The sequence below is a fragment of the Cervus canadensis genome, chromosome 24, assembly GCF_019320065.1.
Source record: "Cervus canadensis isolate Bull #8, Minnesota chromosome 24, ASM1932006v1, whole genome shotgun sequence".
In the NCBI taxonomy this organism is placed as follows: Eukaryota; Metazoa; Chordata; class Mammalia; order Artiodactyla; family Cervidae; genus Cervus; species Cervus canadensis.
In genome coordinates this window covers 47171704-47190029 of record NC_057409.1, presented here as the reverse complement: position 1 = coordinate 47190029, position 18326 = coordinate 47171704, and the positions used below count along the sequence as shown (strand labels likewise).

At 38.5% G+C, this 18326-nt stretch overlaps 1 protein-coding gene across 2 annotated transcripts in view; it reads left to right on the top strand.

Moving 5' to 3' along the window:
- Nucleotides 1–18326, top strand: part of PLCL1 (phospholipase C like 1 (inactive)) — a 351938-nt gene that overhangs the window by 296408 nt on the left and 37204 nt on the right. For both annotated transcript variants that reach the window (XM_043445004.1, XM_043445005.1), the window contains 2 exons: nt 9456–9531; nt 11624–11733. In XM_043445004.1, coding sequence (XP_043300939.1) covers nt 9456–9531; nt 11624–11733 — 186 coding nt within the window. The remainder of the gene's footprint in view (nt 1–9455; nt 9532–11623; nt 11734–18326) is intronic.

Here is an 18326-nt window from a genome sequence, read left to right as displayed (position 1 = left end):
TCCAGTGGATGTTGGCTGCCTTTTCTAAAACCAGCTTGAACATCTGGAAGTTCACGGTTCACGTATTGCTGAAGCCTGGCTTGGAGAATTTTAAGCATCAGTTTACTAGCGTGTGAGATGAGTGCAATTGTGCTGTCGTTTGAGCATTCTTTGGCATTGCCTTTCTTTGGGATTGGAATGAAACTGACCTTTTCCAGTCCTGTGGCCACTGCTGAGTTTTCCAAATTTGCTGGCATATTGAGTGCAGCACTTTCACAGCATCATCTTTCAGGATTTGAAAGAGCTCAACTGGAATTCCATCACCTCCACTAGCTTTGTTCGTAGTGATGCTTCCTAAGGCCCACCTGACTTAACATTCCAGGATGTCTGGCTCTAGGTGAGTGTGAGTGATCACACTATTGTGATTATCTAGATCGTGAAGATCTTTTTTGTACAATTCTTCTGTGTATTCTTGCCACCTTTTCTTAATATCTTCTGCTTCTGTTAGGTCCATACCATTTCTGTCCTTTATTGAGCCCATCTTTGTATGGAATGCACATTCCATACAAAGGTATCTTTGATACCTAATGATACAAAGGTATCATTAGGAATGGTATCTCTAATTTTCTTGAAGAGATCTCTAGTCTTTCCCATTCTATTGTTTTCCTCTATTTCTTTGCATTGATCGCTGAGGAAGGCTTTCTTATCTCTCCTTGCTATTCTTTGGAACTCTGCATTCAAATGGGAATATCTTTCCTTTTCTCGTTTGCTTTTCACTTCTCTTCTTTTCACAGCTATTTGTAAGGCCACTTCAGCAGCCATTTTGTTTTTTTGCATTTCTTTTTCTTGGGGATGGTCTTGATGCCTGTCTCCTGTACAATGTCACGAACCTCCGTCCATAGTTCATCAGGCATTCTATCAGATCTAGTCCCTTAAATCTATTTCTCACTTCCACTGTATAATCATAAGGGATTTGATATAGGTCATACCTGAATGGTCTAGTGGTTTTCCCGCTTTGTTCAGTTTAAGTCTGAATTTGGCATAAGGAGTTCATGATCTGAGCCACAGTCAGCTCCCGGTCTTATTTTTGCTGACTGTATAGAGCTTCTCCATCTTTGGAGGCAAAGAATATAATCAATCTGATTTTGGTGTTGACCATCTGGTGATGTCCATGTGTAGAGTCTTCCCTTGTGTTGTTGGAAGAGCAGTGGGAGTAGTCCCCCTCAGATTTTGTTTCTGATTAGGCTTGAGAAGCCTTCATCCACCTGTGCTGCCTGTTTTGCCACCCTCATCTCCCATTTCCTTGTATTTGAACCCTCTCCTTCAGTTAGGCTATTTTATTTTCCAGGTATTTTTCATTTTCCATCCTTTGTTTTTCTGGTGTACTCTACCTCAAATGACTTCCTAGACTTAATTCCTTCTGCATCAGTCTAAGGCCAGCGCTTTGTCCTAATCTCTTGCAAAACTGACTTTAAGAAAAAGTTCATTTATTGATTTTATTCATGACATTCAACACATGTAAACTATAAAGAACTTTAGTAGATTGTGTGCAAAACAGAGGTGAATAAATGGAGACATGGTTATCAGCACAAATAGCCATAGTGTAAAGCGTGACAGCTCTTTGAGTCAAGGGGAGTATAAGTAAAATGAGATAGGAGTGTGTATGCTTGCCAGTTGTAACAATACTTCTTTCGATGTATCATTTTATCTATATCTTTAGTCTTTTGGTTTGTCAATTTAACAAAAAAACTTTGCACACATGTCACTATGCAAGTTGCTGGGGGAAAGAAATGGTATGAAGCAAAATTTCTGTTCTTGAGGAATGGGCAATACTGATAGGAAGGCAAGATTTGCACCTAAAAAGCGGAAGGAGCAGAGACACAGTGTCCCAGCAGTGAGGCAGATGATATTTTATGTCCCGAGATGGATGGAGTCAAAGGGCCTTGAGTCCTTATGGTGGATTTTTCACAGTGCCTTGTAATATACCCCGTCTATGACTTTTACCCTGTCTCACCCAGTGCTCAGCAGAATTTAACTTGCAAATGGTTTTGAAAGAAAAATACTGTCTAACCTTTGTAAACTGTTTTCTTTAGATACCTGAATTTTTACTTTCTATTGTTCTTGACTGTCTAATTTTTCATGCATAATCAAGAAGTATTGCCTAACATATTTTGGCCCTTTTAAGTGTTTTAAATTAATCTGAACACTTCTGAGTAGTGATTTAAATATAGAAATCAGAGGTGGAAGAGTTTCAGGGAATTACAAGTGTAAAAAATGCAGCAAAGCATTCTCCAAAGGTGACTTCTGTGCTGAATAACATTAACATAATAGTTGAAACTTTGCTATGAAAACAGAAACAGATTTTCTGAACATAAAATCGAAACAATCTAGAGAACAAAAGTCAAGAATTATTTAATCTTTTACTTAGTTGTGTGATTTGGAGAGCAGTTGATTGTGTTAACATAGCTAGGAATCTAGCAAAGAGAACCAATCACTATCTTTTATCACTCTTGGGGTAGAATCAATGTGGGCTGTTATCACACTGAAGCCAAACAATGGATTCGATTAAATACATTTTCTGCTCTCAGTATTATTAGTATACGTTGAGCTGAAGAATCGGAAAAAGTTGTAGGTATGTCAACAGCCCTCCAATGCAGCTTTAGTTGTACTTATTGAAATCAAGTTAAATTGAAATTAAGTCACAAGTATTCTCCATCCATTGCTCCCTCTTATTAAGTTTGTGTAGATCTTTATATTAGTTTGCATTTTAAAAAGCATGTTGGGTTGTGTAGTAATGAAACCCAGGGGGAAAAAACCCTTTGGCATGTGTTTAACCAGAGCTGGTTATTTAAAAACAAAATGTGTACTCAGTGCATTGAAACTGCTTACTCTTGGGTGTGGCAATGTTTTCTATACATTTTCTATATATTGCTGGAATTGTCAGCATCTGAGGGTTAGCAGCATTTTCACTTGGTACCAAGGACACAGGGTATCAGAGATGCATCAATAAGCAAGTATTTCGGGGAGCTTCTTTGTGAAATATTGTGCATGAATCCTCAGAGTTTGCTTTGCATTCCTGAATACTCAAGTTCTTGCAACAGTTTTAATTTAAGAGAGTGTAAGATTGTCAAATTGGTCTGAAAAATTCTGGAGAAGTTTAGTCACTAGGAAATAGTATGAATGAACTAAATTTTAATCATAGTGAGATAAAAACAAACATTTCTAATGATTACTCAAGGTATAGCTGACAATTATATCTCAGAATCAGAACAACTGGAGAAAAGAAAAGGTAAAATTATCCGTTTATGCAGAAAGCTGCTCATGTAGTATTGACAGATTCTGTCACTGCCATGAGTGTGGAGACAGAGGTCCTTTGACCTGCTCTGTGTGAGTTCCCCGTTCCACTCCACTGTAATTCAGACTAGGACACGTCATTCAGAGCTGGCTCCAGGACAGAGCATACTAACTTCACCACATACACCAAAGGCAGTAGACTTCCAGTAAGCTGGTAAATGTGGTAACCTTAGACGTGTTCCTGTATCACTGAAAATTAGCAGCCTTATAATATTGAATTTGCTTAAAACCAAAAGATGCCCGTCTATCAAGAGTGCTTTTTATCCATCTGATTTAAAATGTTTAAGTAAATTAAAAGTTAAAGGAAATTATATTCATTCTAGATAGCAAATGTGTTTGTAACAACAATCAGATATTAAAGTGTACCAACTTTAATAAAATTCAAGTCTTATTTTAAACAATCTGAATAGATGAGCCGTTATTGAACTGAAAACTAAAACCCAGTGTTTTGATTAGAAAGAGGATAAGCGATTGCCTTTTCAGATTTGATAACTCCTTCCTGGAAAAACAATGGATACAAGTAAGTATACATCTTCCTAGATTTCATGGGAAGAATGCCTATATCGGTTCATGTGTGTTGCTTGACTCGAAGAGGGAAGCAGTCGTGGAAAAAATATATTTTCATGTTGCTTTGCTTGGTGAATTCCGATTTATAAAATGTTAATCACCAACTTGCCCTTGCAGTAGAAATTCTACACTCTTATATAATACTAGCGTTGCAGAACAGTTTACAAGGTCTGCACCTCAGGAGTGCTTGAGTTCTAGAGTAAGTTTTTTTTACCAACTGGCAGTATGGCTTAAGGCAAGTTAAGCCGTACTTAACTGAGTTTTTTCATCTGTAAAATGGGGTTGTCCGTGATAGATGGTCATTAAGGTTACTTCTAGATATAAACTTCTGTGGTTCTAAGAATGTAGATGTAATTCAGGATAAAATTGGAATCTATGGAAGGTTATGAGTCATGTTTTGATGAAATCTCATCTTTCTAGTACCATAAAATAGTTACATTGACTCTGCAATGATCCTAGGCAATTAGTCAAATCCCTACTGAGCTGGCCAGACAGTTTTTTTTTTCACACAGATTAGACAATTTAATCCATCTTTGAGTAAAAGCATTACTGTCCCCTTCAGTAAAGTTTTGTTTTAAATAAATCATTTTGGTCTTAACTGACAACTTTACACACCCCTGTTCAGAACACATGTAATGCTTAAAGTGACACCAGTCTTTATCTGGGTAAGTCCTCTGTTCTTTTAGACTCAAAGCCATGGCAAGGAATTAAGATTTTTTGGGAGATATTCATGTAACAGAACCAAAGAAAAGCTCTTTGTATCACTCCAACAGCAAAGGCAACGGGGAGCTGAGGCCGAGACATCAGTTATGTGAATCAGTCTGCTGCCGGATTCTATCCGAGTTAGCCCAGCTTTGGCTGTCTAAGTCTGCCTACTGCCCTGCTGGGGACCGTCTGAGGACACGCTTCTCACCTTCACTCCTTGGCTTTGCATTTCAGTTCCGTCAGGATCTGTAGAGACCTAGGAAGGAGATGAAACTCAAGTCAACCATTTTTCCTTTCTAACAACTTACATAAATTACTTATCTAAGCTGGGGGGAAAGGTTGAAATTGTTGATTTAAGTATGGTTTGGCTTTGTTGGTATATTTCAGTTATCTGGTTTTATTTGTTTTCTCTACAATTGCTAATAATTGAAAGTTGACTGCAGAAAATAGAATGAAATTATTTTTATAAATACAATGGAAGCTGTTACCATAGAGAAGAGGATCAAAATGCTTTTATAAAAAAATTTGTATAAGCAATGATTTTAAGTTCTGAGAATATTAATAACAAGGTGTTTTAGAGTATAAGTTCTGACTTTTATGACTAGAGTCTTTCAAATTATCCTCAGGGATACTTTTCTATGTTGAAGGTTAAATCACACTTGATTATCTCTTTATGAAGCGATCTATTAGACAGTGGGAAAAACAAATTTCTTACACTATGGGATTAACAAATATTTACTAGGGAGATTTTGAAGAGAACTTGAATCATAGGGTTTATTGTATGTTTTGGTCCTGAATTTATTTTGCCTCAAAGAAGTAATACAGTTTTAAGATTTATTTTCTGATACTTGAGTATTACATTTTCTATAGGTATAATCCTACTAAAAACTTTATTTTTCAGTACTCAATTTGAAAGGGAATTAAAAACGTGTAAAATTATAGAAAAATGGAGAACCTAGGAAAAAGACTAGAGACCAAAAGAGATTATATTTCAAAAAAGACAATCATAAGTTTGAAGTGATCGATAATAAATAAAATGCATATTGTCTACATGTGTGGGTAATTAATATGTAGAAGAAATCAGTATCACAAGTAAGATAAGGAAAAGGTGATGTAAACGGATAGATACATAAATGGATCCCCAACCCAGGGATCAAACCCAGGTCTCCTGTACTGCAGGCAGATTCTTTATCGACTGAGCTACAAGGGAAGCCTGTAGGGTAATAAAGTGATGTCAACTGCTGAACGGACAAGAATGAGATCTGGGGATAGGCCAAGGGGTACTCTGTGATGAGACCACACTTTGGGGGGTCTCAGTGGAATCCTGCAAGAGTCAAAGCAATGGGATAGTTTTTTAAGGAAAGGTTGACAAGGACAAACACTCGAAGGCCAATTGAGTATTTTGTTATTGATTTTATTTGCTTACTTTTAGATAGGAGATACTGTATGGAAAGGGGAAAAACCGGGGAAGGAGCAGAAATTGTTGATGGAAAAATGGTTCCTTAGGAGTGAATTCCTGGAAGAAGCAGGGCAGGTGAGATTGGAAGTCGAGCTAGAAGTCAGCCTTGGCAGAGGGCACTTCCTTCTCAGGTGGCATCTTTGAGGGTAGGAAGTATATTCCTTTCACACTCAACACTGACGAGATACTCACTTGCAGCACAGTACTGTGAAGAACACTGGCCACATACCAATAGTTTGGTTTTTGTTTAGTCAGAGAATAGTGTATGTTTCCCACTGAGAGCAAAACCAAGAGAAATGAATGTCAGTCAAGATATTGTCAAAGGAAACTACCAACCTTGTCCCTTTTGAAGTTTTTCTTTAAAAGAAAACATTTGAACATGGTTGCAATAGTTCAGTTATGGGCACGGCCTCATGTTTTTACTGATGGGCTGAGTCTGATAACTTTGGAAAGCTACACTTCAGGTTCCAAAGATGGCACGTGTGAAGGCCAGACAAAATCAGAGGGAGTCTGAAATTTTAATTCCAGTTTAATCATTAATTAGTTCTATTTTTTAGATGAGAATCTTAATTATTATAAGTCTTAGTTTCCTTTTTTCACAAAATTAAGGGGGTGGTCCTGATAGTTAAGATTCTTTTAGCCTTAAAATGATTCTAAAAATGTACATTATATTAGCTCTTGCTCACGGTAAAGTCACTGAATGTATTTTTCTCTTTATGAATATTTCCCTTGCTTGAATTTCATGAAAACATTTTGTATGCTATTTAACTAATTGGAACATCTGATAACTTTGAAAGTATCCTAAAAATTCAATTGATGTTGCATGTGTAGATGCTAAGCTTAGAAAAGACTAAATCAAATTGCCTTCATATTAAATTTTTCTTTGATGGTGAGTTTCATTCACTTGTAACCTGCTATAAACTAGGCTACCCTTAGCCATTTGATAAATTGTTATTCAGAAGCATTTCACTTCCTCTTGGCAGTTAGAAGAGTTAATGCAGTTAAAAAGTTTGACACAGCTTAGACCTTCTTGAGTGTCTAGTTTATGGTTTTAATAGTCAGTTTAGCCCTCCAAAGAAGTCACTTCAAGTGAAAAGTGAAAGTGAAGTTGCTCAGTCATGTCCGACTCTTTGCAACCCCATGGACTGTAGCCTACCAGGCTTCTCAGTCCATGGGATTTTCTAGGCAAGAGTACTGGAGTGGGTTGCCATTCCCTTCTCCAGGGGATCTTCCCGACCCAGGGATCGAACCTGGGTCTCCCGCATTGTAGGCAGATACTTTACCCTCTGAGCCACTAGGGAAGCCCAAGTCACTTCAAACTCTCATCTTATGCAGAAATATAAGTAATTGAAGTTTGGTTGAATTACATATCATATATCATTCATTCATTTGAGCAGACTTCCCTACTAGACCATGGAGCCCCATGGAGATAGAAATGTGTCTGTTTCTGCTCCTTAGTGTATCATACCCCTTGTAGTTACTACAGTGCTTTCACATAAAAGCTGCTGAGTAGATATTTTTTAAATGAATGAATGGTATGATTTTACTCCTGTGGAGTTGTTAGGCACTAAAAATTTGTGATTCAAATATCCTTTTCCATTTGAAGATTTGTAGTAATAAACCACTTCATATTTGAAAGTGATTGTATAAAATTACAATCTGTTCAACAACATTTCATTATGAAGAAGATGTGTCTTAAGACCTTTTATGTCCACTTTGGATTCTGCCTTGAGCTCTCTTCAGATCATTGAGCCAGACAGAGAAATCATGGAATAGCCAGATTAAAAGGGACATTTATTGGGTGTAGAAATGAAGAGGAACTAAGAGCCCTTTGATGAAAGTGGAAGAGGAGAGTGAAAAAGCTGGCTTAAAAACATTCAGAAAATTAAGATCACGGCATCCCGTCCCATCACTTCATGGCAAATAGATGGGGAAACAATGGAAACAGTGAGAGACTTTATTTTCTTGGGCTCCAAAATCCCTGCTGGTGGTGACTGCAGCCATGAAATTAAAAGACGCTTGCTCCTTGGAAGAAAAGCTATGACCAACCTAGACAGCACATTAAAAAGCAGAAACATTACTTTACTGACAAAGGTCCATCTAGTCAAAGCTGTGGTTTTTCCAGTAGTCATGTATGGATGTGAGAGTTAGACTATAAAGAAAGCTGAGCACCGAAGAATTGATGCTTTTGAACAATGGTGTTGGAGGAGACTTTTGAGAATCCCTTGGACCGTGAGGAGATTAAACCAGTCAGTCCTAAAGGAAATCAATCCTGAATATTCATTGGAAGGACTGATGCTGAAGCTGATACTCCAATGCTTTGGCTATCTGATGTGAAGAACTGACTCATTTGAAAAGACCCTGATACTGGGAAAGATTGAAGGCTGGAAGAGAAGGGGCCGACAGAGGATGAGATGGTTGGATGGTATCACCGACTTGATGGACATGAATTTGAGCAAGCTCCAGGAGTTGGTGATGGACAGGGAAGCCTGGCGTGCTGCTGTCCATGGGGTGACAAAGAGTCAGACACGACTGAGGAACTGAACTGAATTCAACTGAATTGATTAGGAATAGAAGAGTGACTGTACATTCAGGGAGTGTTCATTTGCTTATTGGTGCCTTTCTTTGGCCATTTCTTTAGAAAAGCCCCAATCCCTTGTGATTCTGATCACAACTTCTGTATTTCCGTCTTCCCCCTTCTTCACATACATATTTTTCTTTTCTCTATCTCTCCAACAGCTGTCCTATTTCCCCTACTTCACTCAGTATATTAATCACCTCTTGGTCTTTTTCCTTTCTACTGAAATGTGAAGGGCAGGGATGCCATTTCAATGCTGTTGCCTACAAGCTCTGTGGAATCAGTGGTGAATATGACTCACAACTCATTCTTGCCAATGGAGCCGGAGCCCTTCTCGAGGAAGGATCAGACCTCTGCCACCTTTGTGCCACTCAGATCCAAGTTTCCAACTTCACTGATGTGTTCAGTAGTCCTTTAAGCTCGTCAGTGGGTGATTCCTTGTTCTGATTCTCATTACTGTTGTTTTAGTACCATTAGCCTTGATGTTGCAGTAGCTTGGGGTGAGGGGATTAAAAGAAGAATGTGACCTGGGACTTAAAGAGTGTGTATGCGTATATTCAACAGTTGTTGATTTGGCACTCATGGTATGCAGGCATGTCACATAACTGGAGCAGCCATAAGGTAAGTGACCCTAGATGGTGTGAGAGTGGATGGGGTTGGAGCAGAGATCATCCTTCCCTCTCTCATTTCCTGTGTTTACTCCATGGTGCCCCGTTACCGGCAGTATCATGTGGGTCTTTCTGAATATCGTCTTTACAATGCGCCAGTTTAAGGACTCCTGACAACTGCCTTCCAATGTTTATTTTGTGACAGATGATCCAAGAGAGCCGATTTCTCATAGAAATGGCAGACACAGTCCAGGAAAAGATTGTGCAGTGTCAAAAAGCAGGTAATCTTCCCTCTTGCCCCTATTTTGCTTAGAAAGCATAATGATGAATCTTGTAGACTTTAAAAGTTTCTCTTTTTACTCTTAAAATTCAAATATTTTATGTCATAGTTTAATGTTACTTTGAGTTGCATTGAAGCCTTTGTTTAGTACAGAAGAGATCTAGATGATAGTAAGTGGGTTGTCTGTGTGTATATAGAGATGGTATCTGAAGATATCTAGAGAGGTGAGGGTTTCTGAACTTAACTTTTGTGATTTGGGAACCTATCAAAGCTGTTTACTACTGATATGGAAACTGTGGTTTTACGTTGCCGCTTAAGAACCACTTTAGTTTTACAATTTGAACCATAATCCTGTTAACCTTCTAGGCTTTTGCCCCATTTACTAGTCCTCATTTTAGGTCTGTTCTTTCTTCAAGGGTGCGATGGGTCCCATGTCTCTTATGTCTCATTGTTTGTTTATTTTCACCTCATCCACGCCCCTGTACTTTTCCTCTCTCTTGGATCCATGTTCTCCCTAATCTATACACACACTAGTGATTATGATAAGATGACACTGACAATTGCTTGATGTATATACATATGATATACTAAACACATATGCTATGCTATTAGGTCCTCATACCAGCTCTGCAAGGTAATCATCATCATGTCCAATCTACAGATGAGGCCTCTGAGATTCTGAGAGGTTGAATGAATTATCCCAAATACCATATCAACATGTGGCAGAGATGACCTTTGAACCTAGACCAACATTTGAAAATGGTGCTCTTCACTACTGATCTGGAAGCTTAAATGTGTCTGTTGAAAGGAAGCATGAAAATAATAACAATACCAAATACTTATATTATGTTCCTATGTGCCAGGCAGTACTTTGAGAGCTTTGTGTTTCTAGGCTTATTTAACCTTCACCCAATTCCATGAGGTCAATAGTCTTTGTTGTTGCCATTGCACCGCTGAGGAGACTGAATGGCAGAGTTTCAGGGGTTCATTCGTGCTCACGGAGCCTGTCAGTGGTAGGGCCAGGGGGTAGATCTAGGCTCTGCAGCCATGCTTTTACTACGTACTGTGCTCGTGATGTTAGCACCAGGCAAGTTAATGTGGTTTAGGCTGCATTAATACAAACCTAGTCGGTAGAACAAGGAAGTGGTGGTAAAACCCTACCTCCTGTGGGCTACTTCAATCCCATTTTAAGTACAATGTTCCTGGATGTCATCCTTAAAGAGAGACATTATAATAAGCTGAAACATGTTAGAATGTTTAATCTGGAGAAGGGAAAGCTCTGGTAGACTTTAATCCAATATCTTTCTTCAAATATTTAAAGGGCTGCACTATGGAACAGAGATTAGACCCTGTTGTTGAGTCTAGCTAGAACCAAGGGGTAGAAGTTCCAGGGAGAAAGACTGGCTTGATATCAATCATAGCTTTCCAAAGATGGAATGAGCTTACCAGAAAAAAGTGTGATTCCTAATTCTGAGGTGCTAAGACAAAGGCTAGAGAAACAGATGATGGTGGTATTTTTCATAGTATTCAATCTCAGGAGAATGGTTTAGCTGTAAATAACTTTAGGGCCATTCCCAAATCTGAAACGTTTGGGTGTTTCCAGGAATGCTTTTTTTTTTTTGAACCTTTTTAGTTTTACTCAATATTTACTAATTACCATTGTTATCTTTGTAGGCTCCAGGCCTACTGTCAAGCCATATGGATGGTTCATAAGAAAAAGTAAGATATGTGCATACTTCACATATGGCAGCCATTCACACGTTACACCATTTTATATAAAAACCAGGCAGAAGACAGGCAAAATGGATGCAACCTGTTGGAAAAATTTGCTTCTTAACTTCTCGTGTCTTTGTCTATGTATTCTTGCTGTTTAAAATTTAATTTAATCTAATGCATTGGTTATTTTTAGTTTTCTCTTAAGGATAGCCATCGGGTGGTGATGAGAAGAATGAGAAGAGAATTCAATTTGGGGATGTATAAATTATGAGAGGACAGAAATGGGAAGTTATATTTTTACTGATAATGTTTTCACGATAAAATGCCCGAGTTTCTGAAATGTATACAGAAAATTCTCTTATGTTCTCTTTCCAAAGGCATGGAGTTCCACGAGGAGCTTCATAATCTGGGGGCAAAGGAAGGCTTGAAAGGAAGAAAACTCAATAAAGCAGCTGAGAGCTTCGCTTGGAACATCACAGTGTTGAAGGTGAGTGAAGTGCTCAGGTGCCCGTCTGCCTTTATTTTTCTCTTCATTTCTCTAATTGGTCTTCTCATCAGTGGCTGAAAACTGTGACTTAAAGTTTTTATTAAAGCTTGCTCTAATTAATTCATACTCTAAGTGGTGGGGAGATGCATACATGGATTGATGCACTTTTGTCCATAGTAAGGCAACAAGTTTTGTGGTGGAGGCAGAAGACAGCAAGACCTAATTCCATTACCTGGGGCGCGTGTGTGGTTTACTCATACATCTCCTCAAGTCAGCATGGCTGTTCTTGTTTGTGCAGGGAACAACATAAAACGTTACTGGAGAAAGATCCAACACAAGTTATTTGGGAAAGCCTTAAACTACAGACGATTTGGAGCCATTTAGGATTATTTTATTATAGCGACAGCCTCTATAAATACGTTTATTTTTGCAGAAATTTTGGAAGTCAGCTTTTTGAGATTATGATTTGCTCTGCTGGAAATTAATTTTAGGACTTTGAAGTAAAGACATCACTTTTCATATTTTGTTACATGAATGGAAAAATGATTTAGGCAGCTGGAATGATTTATTCTTAACATTGTGATGGAGAAAAACAACTACAAGCAAAATTAATAATTACTGACATTTAAAGAACACTAGTGAGCCAGGCACTGTTTTATAAGGTTTATATGAATTAACATTGTAATACTTTCATTAACCCAATACTGTTATTATTCTCATTTTACAAGTGAGAAAACCACGGCATTGAAAACTTATGTCTATTACCCAAGATCACTCAGCTAGTGAATGGTGGAGCTGCAGTCTGAACTCAGGCAATGTAGCTCCAGACCAGAGCCTGGTCTACAGAGAGATACTGCACTGTTTATGTGAACGTGCTAAGTGAATCGTAATACATATCACAAATGCTTATTAAAAATTCAGCCCACAAATATTTGGTAAGCTCCTATCATGTATTGAGCTCTTTGCTCTGCACTAGGGATCTATGAAGAACAAAATCTATATGGACCCTAACCTTATGAGTTGACAGTCAGGGGACAGGAGGTGAGGTAGGGGGAAATAGGCATCATTTGCTTAAGAGGCAGGAACTATAGTGTTACTGTAAAGAGGAGCTTATTTCATAATGCTTGAGTACAATGTGGCAGTAAGAGCCCTGAAACATACTTTCTGTTCATCGTATATTTATGTGGGCTTGGTAATGTGCTGATCGCTGAGAAAAGAGCTATGGACACAGTGTCAAAAGGTACCCAGGTACCTGGGTCTCTAAGATTAGTGTACCAGGGCAGACAGACAGATGACTCATAGCAGCCATCGGTTATTCAACATTTCACGTGTGATTAAGCACTCATGACTAAGTAGTTTATATGTGTTTCCTCCTTTCCACTTTGCAACAGTGGTGTGACATTCAGCAGCTCCTGCTGACCCCATATGACCTCTCCGTCTCACAGATGAGGAAATTGAGGCTCAGGGGGGTTTCGATTTCTTCCCCTCGGCTGGTCGATGGCAGAGCTGAGATTTTAACTCATGCGCGTGGTTCTTCCCACGACCTGCCCTCCTGTGTCCTGGGAGATTTCATCCATGGAGCCGAGTCCAAGCAGCCTAGTACGGGGTCAGGGCACAGGCTCCTGGTGTAGGCTGCCTGGCAGCTGTGAGCTTTAGCCAAATTATGTAGTCTCGCTGAGGGTGGTAACATTCATAATACCTCCGCCCTGGGTTTTGTGAGAATGAAATGAGATCAAGTATACAAAATATCTAAGTCACAGTGCATGAAACTTGACACTATATAACACATCTCTACCTATACTATTGTCATATAGATGTGCTATTACCTTTGCTAGGGTGAGGATGACCGTTGGAATATAAGACTTTTGGTTTTTTTCAATTTTAAAAAATCAATTAATTGAAAAATGGAGATATAATTGTTAGTTCCTTTGTTAAGGCTCACTGTTTTCTGAGGTTTGTGTGTTTGGTTTTGTGACAGGAGCTGATTGCTAGATGCGTGCATGATTAGTCGCTTTAGTCGCGTCTGAATCTTTGTCACCCGGTGGATGGTAGACTGCCAGTCTGTTGGGTTCTTCAGGCAAGAATCCTGGAGTGGGTTGCCTTGCCCTTCTCCAGGGGATCTTCCCGACCCAGGGATCAAACCCGGGTCGCCCGCATTGCAGGCAGATTCTTTACTGTCTGAGCCACCAAGGAAACCCTTGATGGCTAGATGAGGCCTGTACAAATTCTGTACAGTCAAATGCTGTGCAAATCTTTCTAAGAGAGCTGTTTTGAAATAGAATCAATCTTCCATTATTTTAGCTCATGCACCAGCTACTAGGATCTCAGCTTGAGCAATAGGAGCTTAAACAAGGATAGAGAACTTTTCCAAATTTCTGACATTTCTTTGCCCTCCCCATTGTGTTCAGTGGACCTGTTAATCACCTACCCTTTCCACAAGGGCTAAACAAATGACTTCCTGCATATAGGGTTATCGTTACCTATTGTAAAGTAACTAGCCTCTAACTAATAAAAATAAATGAAAAACAAAAACAAAAACAAATGACTTCTTGGAATTTGACTTTTTAGGTGAGGGACAAAGAGCCCAGACTTTATTTTTTTGGAGATTGTGTACTGTACTGGTGACTTTCTGAGAAGAACCTCCTCTTTTTTATTTCTTGCATCTTGGGTCTGAAGTTCTTAGTTACAGCTTTGTTCTCCAGTCTTCCTACTGATTTTCCAAGCTCCTAAAAATGCTTTTCCTTAAGTTTACTGGAGTCGATTTTCATTGCTTACAACTGGTTGAATTAGTAATAGCCACACTGCTAAGACACAATCACTAAAATAGTAGGATCTGTCAAAGCTCATCTAAAAATTCTGCATTTCTTACTGAAAAGTTTTCTGTACACATAGTTTTTACGAGTACTTCTTGCTATCTAGGGAAAGGGGATGATTGAGTAATATTTGTTGAATGTGTGGATTCAAGTAGTTAATATATTTAATTTCAATGGGATGTCCAATAAGTAAGAGAGGATCTGGGGAAAAACAAAGTTATGTGCTCTCAGATAGATTGTGGGTTGGCAGCTTGGAGTGGTGGAAAGGGGCATCAATAAAGCAAATTGAGCTGGGACTAAAAGCTAACTTCTTTAGTTTGTGTTTTTTGCAATTCAATATTAATATGTGACAGAGAAGCTGCAGAAAACTTTGTAGAAATGAAGATGAATAGCTCTACAATATAACAAACATGAATTACACTTACAGAGTCCAACTTTTCCAAGCTAGAAATGAGGACTTAGAATCCAACAAGGAGGCTGAACTTACGATGATCTGGAAGCTTCCTTACATGTGTTTTGCTTTCATTCATATTTTAGTGGGAATTTGCTCAGTAGAACTTTCACATTTCCTCACACTTTTGTCACATGCCATTAGGCAACGATTACAGTTATTTTCCTCCCTGTCTTTCTTTCACCTCTGAGCATAAAATTGAACTCTCTCAGTAGCTTCTGTCTTCATTTGGGATGATATGATGATGCAGGTCTTCATGACTCAGTCTGAAGTATCTTTTCCAGATAATCACTGGACTGAGATAGCTTCGTCTCATCCCACCCACACATGCCAACCGTTCCTTCCATATGTCTTTTCTGCATGCTGTCCTTCAAAAAAGAGTTCTGTTTGATTATTAGCATATTAAAATCTTACAGTGAAAGTCTTTCCTGTTCTTTTTGTCTTCCAGAAAGAGATACTACAACGTCACTTGCACAGCCAGCCTATTGTCTTAAATAGTTTTCAATTTTGGAAGAATTCTGTTAATGAGAATGCTGAAGGTCTCTTAGAAAAGAGATAGGAATTTATACTACTCACAGATAAAGCATAATGTATTATAAAGTGGAATTCATTTAAAATTTTGCACTCTACCCGAAATGATTTGATTCTTTAAATACAAAGAGAATTTCATTGAAAGGTGGTCACACCTACAAAACTGAAATTAGTAAGAACCCGAGAGTAACATTTTAGTGAGCTTCCCAATTATTTATTTTTCTGACTTTCCCTATTGTGTTTTTTAAGGAAATAAATTCCATTATCTTTATATTTTTAAAAGTTTGATGAAAAAACCAGCTTTATCAGATTGGAGAACTGTCAAGTAGAGATACATGAAAATATTGAAATATAATTAGTCAACATTTTATTATAAAGCAAAAGTTATGAAGTACAGATCCCTAGAGTTTACAAAAAAAACAGTTAAGAAGTGGCTGACTTCTTACTTGTTCATGAATTTCATTGATTACTAGTTGAATGCCATGCATCAAATAAATTATGAATAAATGGTTACTTCATCAATGAACACTTCTATTACCTGACACATATCTATACTTTCCCTAGATAGACTTTCAGCTTATAATTTAAAGCTTTACATTGTATATCATAAAAAAACTGAGTCTTTTTTATAGATTAATGTTCAGTAGGTATGACTAATCTTTTTCCACTTAACTTTTTGGTTTTCTGTCACTGCTTAAGCTGTGCTCCTTCTGTTTTTATCTTGATAACATTTTAATTGTCTTTGGGAAGAGCAGAGGCTTAAACTTCTCACCTTGCCTCTCCTGAGTACTTGGGGTTCTAACTCAGATTCTCCCATTTAATCTCCAAACTTCAGGCTCTCAGTCTCTGGGAAATCTTGCTACATAAGGGAAATTGCGTGGATGTCGCTAATATGCTTTCTAATAGAGCACATTTGAAGTCTTTGCTCATTGTTCAGAGACAGGAAAAGAAGGGAAACAGGATGATGGGTGAATGGGAAGAGAAGTGTGAGAAGAGGCATCCATCTGTGAAAGACTTAACAGAAGGAATGGGGTCACCCTCAACAGAATGACCACAGATACTTTAAATCTTTCTCTGAGATCTTGTGTGTTGAGAGAATCCAACCAGGTTCTATTGGCAGCCATAGTTATTGTGCCCCTGAGTGCTGCTCTGAGGTTATATAAAGGAAGAACATGCCCAGGGTCCTCCATGTCGTCCATTGAGAAATTCTCTAATGGTGTTCTGTCAGCCGCTGGCTGTTTTTATAATAGAGGCTTGAGAAAGGCTAGGTTTCCTCCTGAGCCAACTCATTCAGAAAAGAACAGCTATTTATGAAGTCTAGAAAGAGACCTCCACTGATAACAATGCATTAACAATACACTACTCTTCATATTGATATTACCATCAATTATTAAGAAATATAAAGTGGGCAAGAGTACAGACTCGAGCCAGATCCTTTCTAGCTGTGTCGTCTTGGGAAAATTTCCTTTTGTCTCTGTGCTTCTGAATCAATTGGAATATACCAGATTGTATGATGATAACAAAAATGAAAATCTCAGTGGCTTTAAAAACAGTAGCTTATTTCTTGCTCACTGTTTGTCCACCAGGGTCAGCAAGGGTCACTTAGAAACTCGGGCTAATGGAGGCGGGGGTGGGGGGGGGCTCTACCTCAACTAATCCACCGGTAATCTTAGAGATAGGAAAGCACAAATTGGTTTTAAAGTTTTCTGCCAAAGAGTTTAAATGTTTACATGTCCCTTCTATTTAAATTTGACTGGCCAAAGCAAGTCAGATGGTCATATCTGACTTCAGAGAGTTGGGAAAGTATATACTTCCTTGAGGAAGGGGAGCAGATATTGGTGAATATAACCTACCAGTGACAGGTTCCTCAGTCATATTCACCTCATAGGGTCATGGTGAGGACTAAATGAATTAATGTATACATAAAGCAATATCTGAGATGTAAAAATGCTATCTAAGTTTGAAAGCATTCAGTGCTTACAGTGAGCAGTTAAGTGATTGTCATACAACATATTAAATAATTTTAAAGGTCACTCTGTAAAGTTATTATTATACTCCTTTTTACAGATAGGAGAAGTGAGACTTGAGAGGTTAAGTAACCTTCCTTTGGACATATGGGTAGTGAGTGATGGAGTAAGGATCTAATTCCAAAGTGCATGCTGTCAGCCCATTATGCTAAACTGCCAGACAGTATATAGCCCCATAGTATTGATGGCTTGTATAAACTGAATACTTTATGTATATCAGATATTGTACTAAGTGCTTTATTATCTTCTTCCAAGACAGTGAGTGTCCTGTTCAGCTGACATGAATGTTCTAGACACCTTGACAGATTCCTGCTATTCAGAGTGGTAAATTGAGATAGTGTAGCTTGGTATCACCAATTCTCCTTGTTCTGACACTCCATTCACCAAGCAACTCTGTTCTCAACTTGGCTTCCCAAGTGTACTTTTCTAGTGGAGATGGGATAAGTTGATCCAGTGACATAACTAGTCCCATCTGCCTGGCTGTCTCTGTGTATATGAGTCAGTTAACTTCCTTTTTTTTTTTTTAATCAGTCCATCTCTGATGAGCTTGGTCAGCGTGAATCAGCTCCCCAGGGCCTGGCCACTACTGAGTGATTGGATGCATTTGAGTCACTGGACAGATACCACTGAGATTAAGAAAGCAAAGCAAAATAACAACAAAAATACCAAAGCAGAAGGCTGGGCCCTAGACCCACCCTGAGAATCCAGCCAGCGTCCTGTTTCTCTTTCCTCTTCATGGGCTTTTAGTTTAGCCGTTGCCATCTCCACATC